At 41.1% G+C, this 7,136-nt stretch overlaps 2 protein-coding genes across 2 annotated transcripts in view; both read left to right on the top strand.

Moving 5' to 3' along the window:
* The window catches only part of LOC118342892 (homeobox protein Hox-A10), a 2,971-nt gene extending 1,871 nt beyond the window's left edge, over positions 1 to 1,100 (top strand). The window contains exon 2 of the mRNA XM_035681576.1: positions 114 to 1,100. Within this exon, the coding sequence (XP_035537469.1) occupies positions 114 to 388 (275 nt within the window). The 3' untranslated portion in view covers positions 389 to 1,100. The remainder of the gene's footprint in view (positions 1 to 113) is intronic.
* A 3,552-nt stretch (positions 1,101 to 4,652) lies between these two features.
* On the top strand, positions 4,653 to 7,124 carry hoxa9a (homeobox A9a). The gene is made up of 2 exons (XM_035681591.1): positions 4,653 to 5,362; positions 5,772 to 7,124. The coding sequence occupies exons 1-2, from the start codon at positions 4,810 to 4,812 to the stop codon at positions 6,011 to 6,013; spliced, it is 795 nt and encodes a 264-aa protein (XP_035537484.1). The 5' UTR covers positions 4,653 to 4,809; the 3' UTR covers positions 6,014 to 7,124.
* Positions 7,125 to 7,136: the final 12 nt, after the last annotated feature.

Raw genomic sequence — 7,136 nt, 5'->3', positions numbered from 1 at the left:
CTCTCACTCTCTCACTCTCTCACACACACACACACACACACGCACACACACGTAAACAAACACACACCCTCATGTTGCTGTGTGTAAAACCATGTATCTGCCATTTTCTTTAGGAGACACAAAAAGTGAAAACACGGCCAACTGGCTGACAGCAAAAAGCGGTCGGAAGAAACGCTGTCCATACACCAAACATCAGACACTGGAGCTGGAGAAGGAGTTCCTCTTCAACATGTACCTGACCCGAGAGCGCCGCCTAGAGATCAGTAAAAGCGTCCACCTGACGGACAGACAGGTTAAAATCTGGTTCCAGAACCGCAGGATGAAACTGAAGAAAATGACGCGGGAAAACCGGATCCGGGAGCTCACCTCCAACTACGGATTTTCATGATGAACGAGGTGATCACATTGAAATAGAAGAAATTTTGGCGAAATCAAAGACGCCCTATCTTCCTCACCACTTTGTCCACATAATGACTTATTTCACTGTGGGGTATAACTTTCTTTTATTTCCAGACTAAGCTTTAAAGTCAATGCATCGTCCTCTGTGAGCTACTGAGAAAAGAAAAGGAAAAAAATAGAATGTTATTGGTTCTATTTGATTGTTTTCTGATGTCGTGTTTCTGTATTGTCGACCTGTTTCTGTCACTTCTGTCGTATGGTTGGATAGTGTCAGTGGAGTTAAATTACCACACTTAAAAAAAACACATTATGTCCTGGAAGGTGGCTTCAATTGTCCAATTATCCCCCCCACCACTAGCAAATAATCTTTTTTATAAATTTAATCAAACAAATATGAATTTACTTTATTTTAATTGGAATTGCATGGTTTAAAGATTTTCTTTTAGCAATTTTAACCCACCGTGGAATAATGCCCATATATCACCAGGGGAAGAATAATTCACCTATGACCATTAGATGTAGTCTACCATGATATAGGCCTCTTCTATGTATGAGCTAAATGTATAAATTGAATCTTTATTCACATTGAGGACGTTTGCGCGAAAACGGTGCGCAAAGTGAAGGAGGAATGTTTTTATTGTATATTTCTGTGTACATATGACATTGTGTTTTTGTGTAATGCTTAATAAATTATCAGCTCGCATTGAGGAGTAGCTGCTTGTATTTTTGTACTGTAGGTTTACACATACATATTTAATCAGTGTGTATCATACAGACGCAGAAAAAAGGCATTGTTTGAAATTCAAAATCCAAAATAATATGGGTTGTCCTGCTGCAGGTTCATTAGTTTTTTGTGAACCACCTTAGAAATGTTTCTAGAGGCTATTGTAATGGCCGTCGGAAATAATTAAGATATTAGGCTATAAGCCGTCTAGCTGCATGCCCAGCCGGCTATTGTAGAGTTTTATGACTGGCTGGTATATGAGGTTTCTCCCTCTCCTCTAAGAGCAGCTTCAGTCGTGGGAGAGCCTTTCAGACGGAGAGGAGGCCCGGCACTCAGCTACAAATCTTAACTGTACAGATACACTGTGGATAAAACGTTACGTTCTGCTTTAGTTTGGGAATACTGGGATTAACATTTCCAGGATCGGGTAAGTCATTTATCAATGTGCATTTGTCCATTTTGCGCCTTGTTGCAGGGGCTTCACTATAGTGTGTACAATACAGTTGTACTTTCTCAATACAGACGATTTGTTGGACACTTGATGACTGGACCGGCGACCACGGTGCATTATGAATTGGCTGATTGTGTTTCACTCGAGGCCCGGATCGACTGTCGTGTGGTTTAGGTAGTTTCATGTTGTTGGGGTCCATTTCTAACTCTGCAACATGAAACTGTCTTAATTGCCCCAGTTACACACATCGACACCAAAAGGAAAGCAAATCAGGGACATAAAGATGGTGGGATTTGATGACATTTGTGGAGTGGTGTTTTGGAAGCATGTTGTAAACCTCCCTGGTTCATATATCGGGGAAGGGGGTGACTGGCTGTTGTGTATATTCCTAACCTGTCTCCTGTAATCGTTTCTTTAGCCTTCTCCGCTTGTTTTTTCGGCGTTAAAATAAGCCCGAGCGAGCGTGTGCTGAATATAAACACGATCAAAGCTGAGCTGCAGTATATGCGTCGTGGACTTGGGATTAAGGAAAAGCTGCGAGTGTTTTCCGTGAGTAGTAGTGACGCAGTCACGCCAGACAAGGCCTCGGTTACGACCACTGCAGTGGAGGGGAAGGGGAAGGTGAATGGGGCAACAGCGACCTCCGTGGGCAATGAGACCGGATGCTTCCGCTGCGCAATAGTGGCTCAGACAAAAGGAGGGGAAGGGCTTTATGGCGATATTTAGATCCGCCAGACAGGCTGTTATCTGCAGAGGCAAAAGAAGTGAATAGCCCCTGCGGTAAACTGGGTGAAAAAACACCCTGATTTAGGTTTACAGCCTGAGAGCCATTGGCATAGTGGCGTCTTTTCCTGCTCTGGAGGTGTTTGTCTATTCTAACTTTTAGTGCACAAATAGGCGCACAGCCACTCCATTTCCCCCTCCCATGCTTGTTTGATGTCTGTTGGCCAAATAATGTGCAAGTACCAGTGAGGTGATAGCTTGGAACTACAATGTACATTATGGACAGCTTGTGTCTTTTTTCCTTTGCTCCTCTTCTAAGTGCAAGAGTAACAGCAGAGTGGAAAGAATTCCTGCGTGTTGAATTGCCTGTGGCCTTGTGGGGTGTTGGCCAAGCTTTCCGTTTATTTGCTGGTAATAAATAAAACACGCGGCGTAATGTGCGAGAACTCAAGGTTGCTGCTTTGTGGACGTTTTCTGCAATGTGGGCTTAGATGTTGGATATTATGGACGCTGATACGCACACAGCCAGCACGTTTAGTAAAAGCCACCTTGAGTTTAAGTCACTGGTGTATTTCTGTTATATAGGCTACGCAAATTCTCAGTATACTGTGAATATTGTCTTACAACAATATATTTACAATTAAATTGTATTGTATTAAATTGAAGCTTCAACAAATACAAAGGTATCATTTATTTAATTTAATCTTCACACCTCTAGCGGGCTATTTTCTGAATGTTTATTAATTAATTACATTTAATTTCTTTGTTTAATTGTATAATCTCAATCTTCACTACATATATTTAAAGTGTGCTTTCGTGTCTCGGTGTTCTCCACTGCTCGCACCATTTAATTTTAAAAGGAGGAAACCACAAACACCACATTAGGCATATTTTTAGCTCTATTTGAGTGTAACGTTAAACCGAGGCACTGGCTGCTAGCAGGCATTAGAGTTAATTTGTTGATGGTGGTGATGATAGCAACATATAGAGGCCCATACAAGTGATAACGGCGGTGTAAATAATAAGCGGCAGGTTAAGCGAGAAACCGGCAATCCGCCATCAGTATGTTATTTGGAAAATATTTAATAAATATTCGGCTACCGTGGTTCAGTTCAGCAGGTTGATAACAAATCTTTAACCACCTTTATTTAATTTTCTTTGCTCGTTTTAATGGATGTAATTCTATATTTTAATTTCTATGTTTGTGCCCATTTTGTAACACACTTAGTACTTTATATTTCATAACGTCAAAGTCATACGCTATCTAGGAATTGTTATTATTTTATTTGTTACATAGACCAGTGGTTTTACACAGTAATTATAGTCAAACCAACAATAGTCTGAAACTACAACTTAGAAGGTAAATTTGGGAAAAAAATAGTCCTGCTTCTTTTTTCTTTTTGTTAATCTGATTGATTGTTGAAATTTTCAAAATAAAAATATTCCTTACATTTTAAAGTAATATTCTCATGTTTATTGATTTACTTTTCAACTCTAAGATATGTACTACATAGTCCTGCATTATGGTAGTTAAAACGGTGCAGATGTTGAAATGTAGATAATTAGATGTTAGGGATGTAGCGCCAACATACAGGGACGTGAAACGTCCATGTCTAAATCACAAAAAGTGGTTAATGTATAAAAATAAGACCAAATAAGCATTATGCTTATATAATCAGTATGCGTATATGTTTTATATTTTTTAGATGAGCAACTATCTTGTGTGGCTAAATGTTAAACTGAAAATAACAATTTTAGCCTAATATAAGATACACCCCGCATGTATTTTGGTGTATTTGTCAGTTTGGTTTGTAAAATATGTTTGAAACTTGAAGCTGAAAAACAGGAAAATATACACACATTGGAAGATGTCTGACACAGCCGAAAAGGAGCAAAATAAAAAATGAAAAAAGTAATTTCTAGTTGAGGTCTGCATGTTTCAGCTGTGTGCTGCTAAGTTTCTTTAATACAGTGCTGGTTAAAATGTGTTTTGGTGAGCAGCAATGGTAGGGTGCTTACGTGTCCTATAAAGTACCTCGTAAAATAAGGTTTCCAAAAACATATTGTATCGTTTTGGATAACCAAGAAGTGATTTTAACAGCAGTAGTAGGGTAACACACAGTAAAATCACATTTTATTCAGTCATTCATATTTTCTGTCTCACAGATAACAGATCTAACTAATATCTTGATAATTCTTAGCTTTAAAACTAGAGGTTGTTATAGGAGAGCGGGTGAGTATTTAATGACCAAAGGGATTGATTTATCCTTTATTGTTCAGCCTTTATGATCACGTGTGTCTGCTACCCAATAGCATGGCAGCCTGACTCCCCATTACTAGCCCACTGTAGTTCTCTGTGGGGCCAAGTTGCTACTTGATTTCTCCACATTGTTATTTTGCGAGGCTGGGTTTACTGCGTGTGTATGTGTGTGTGGTGTGTGTGTGTGCGCGTTTTACTTTTGCATGTATCTGTTGTATGACTGCGTACATGTGAACGCATAATTTCTCTGCCATGTCGACATCCGGAACACTGACTAGTTACTACGTCGATTCCCTCATTCTGCCCGAGAGCGAGGAGCTCTCTGTGCCGAGATACCCCTCCGGTCCTGGGCTCCAGCACGCTAGACAGTCCGCCTCCATAAGCGACCACAGTGAGCTTGGGACCTGCACCTTCCCGTCCAAACCTCCTGTATTCGGGCCGTCGTGGAGCCACGTTCCTGCCCAGTTCCCAGGCACCGTCTCCTCTGTGTATCATCACCACTATGGGCATCCCCAAGGCCCGGTCGGTGCAGATACAGATGGCCGCTATCAGTCATGGCTGCTGGAGCCCATGTCTGGTTCCCTTCCCATGGCCGGATTACCGACGACCCATCACTACGGAATCAAACCGGAGGGTCTGGGGACGCGAGCTGACGGCGCGCTGCCCGGCTCCCACACGGCGCTGCTGCTCTCTGATTACGCCAACGGGACCGTGGCCACGGCGTCACCGGTGGAAAAGGACACACTGTCCGGCCAGGCAGGGGACGTGAGCGGGGAAGCTGAAGAGAAACCGGGCCTTGATCCAAGTAAGTCGCTGCAGAGTCCGTTATGTTTATAGCCTACTATTTATACCGCATAAAGCTGCGAGGATTGGGGTGCGTGATGGGGGTGCGCGTCTGAACAGATGCCATTCTGAACGTGCCATTTCCTTATGGGGACTGTTAATGGCCCAGCTCCCATTGCTATATTAGATAACCTTTTGCAGCTTTTAAAGTGAACGTGAGCACAGAGAGGAAAAGGGGGAGTTGTGTTTGGGTGCGTACATGTGCAGCCATTTTCTCTTCACAATAAGGGGGGGGTTTGTTTTTGTCTCTCTTTTTTTTCTTTTTTTTTTTGGTCTGAGCCAGATTATGAGTGATGTTTGCTTTCACATTTGGTCACTCGGTACCGGGCCCCTCACACCAGTGTCGCCCCTTCCCCTCCCGCTCTTTCCAGATAACCCAGTGTCCAACTGGCTCCACGCGAGTGCCACGAGAAAAAAGCGCTGTCCGTACACCAAGCACCAGATCCTGGAGCTGGAGAAAGAGTTCCTCTTTAACACCTACCTGACCAGGGACCGTAGGTACGAGGTTGCGAGGCTGTTAAACCTCACCGAGAGACAGGTTAAAATCTGGTTCCAGAACCGCAGGATGAAGATGAAGAAGTTTAATAAAGACGGCGCACCGAAAGACGAGTGACTGAACCGTAGATATACAGTATTTAGGCTGTTAGCGAGCTTTGTGTGTGAAAGCTCTTAACTCTGCTGGACCTTGTTTTTAAACTTCATTGTCTTATTGTTCTATATAACAGAAGCTATTAGGCTTATTTGTCTTGTAAAGAAAAGCATGTTGGGCTTCAGTTTGATGCGACTACCTTTATATTGCACAATTTTAACAGTGCCCACTCGTTTTTGTATTTGTTCTTTTCTCATGTTGATTTTAAATAATACCTCGTTCTGTGTATTAGTTGGCCTGGTCCCTGTGCTTGTTTGTGTATGGATGTTTTTAGCTGTGTGTGTTCTGGTTTGTAGCTATATTTGTTGTCGTATAGTTTGTAAAATGTATTAATTTTATTGTTGTTTCTCCCTTACTGCTAGAACAATGACTGATGACCATGAGTTTGAGTCTAACATTGGAACCGTAGAAAAACAGACTGATCGCATTTTGAAGTAGGCGCATAAACCTCAGAAACCTCTTGAAAATGCTAAAATCCTAAATTAAAAGATGTTATAGAAGTTATATTACATGACACGATTGACTACCTATGTCTTTCAACTACCTACAATAACCTATTTTTTTCAATGGCGGATTATAGTAGATTTGCTTGCATTAGATGCTGAACTATGAATTTCAGGGAGTAACATTTTGAAAGTACATAATGTTTGTTAGTGAGAGAAAATTAAATAAAACACTGTAGCTACTTATTGAATACCTCACGGTCTGCCGACCGTCTGACTTTTGGTTCACAAATGTAATTTGTACTTTATTTATTAAATAAAACAAATTATATCTGCGAATGCAGGCACGTTACTTTCTTATTTCATTTTGGCCTCACATCGAAATGAATTTTGTTTAAAAAAAATAAAATGTATGTTAATTTGTTGCTTCACAAAAAGTCTTTATTGGCAAAAAGGTTGAATTTCAACACACACGCACACGAAAATACATAAAGAAAAATCCAAAGATATTTGGATACTTGAGCCTAGTCCACATCAACAATTTTTTTACACATTTTTTATAAATATCAAGCATTTTAATCTGCAGAGTGCACACTCTCTCACACACACGCACTCATTTACACACACACACTCATTTACACACA

The sequence above is a fragment of the Morone saxatilis genome, unplaced genomic scaffold (genome assembly GCF_004916995.1).
Source record: "Morone saxatilis isolate NCDOM2014 unplaced genomic scaffold, NCSU_SB_2.0 Contig9, whole genome shotgun sequence".
NCBI classification, from domain to species: Eukaryota; Metazoa; Chordata; class Actinopteri; family Moronidae; genus Morone; species Morone saxatilis.
The sequence above is the reverse complement of the archived record's forward strand: the minus strand, read 5'-3'. Positions and strand labels throughout refer to the sequence as shown.

Excerpts from the sequence above, each read along its gene's own strand:
- hoxa9a (XM_035681591.1), top strand. The coding sequence starts at position 4,810 with ATGTCGACATCCGGAACACTGACTAGTTACTACGTCGATTCCCTCATT. Across the intron at positions 5,363-5,771 it reads GAAACCGGGCCTTGATCCAA|ATAACCCAGTGTCCAACTGG; the intron begins GTAAGTCGCTGC and ends CGCTCTTTCCAG.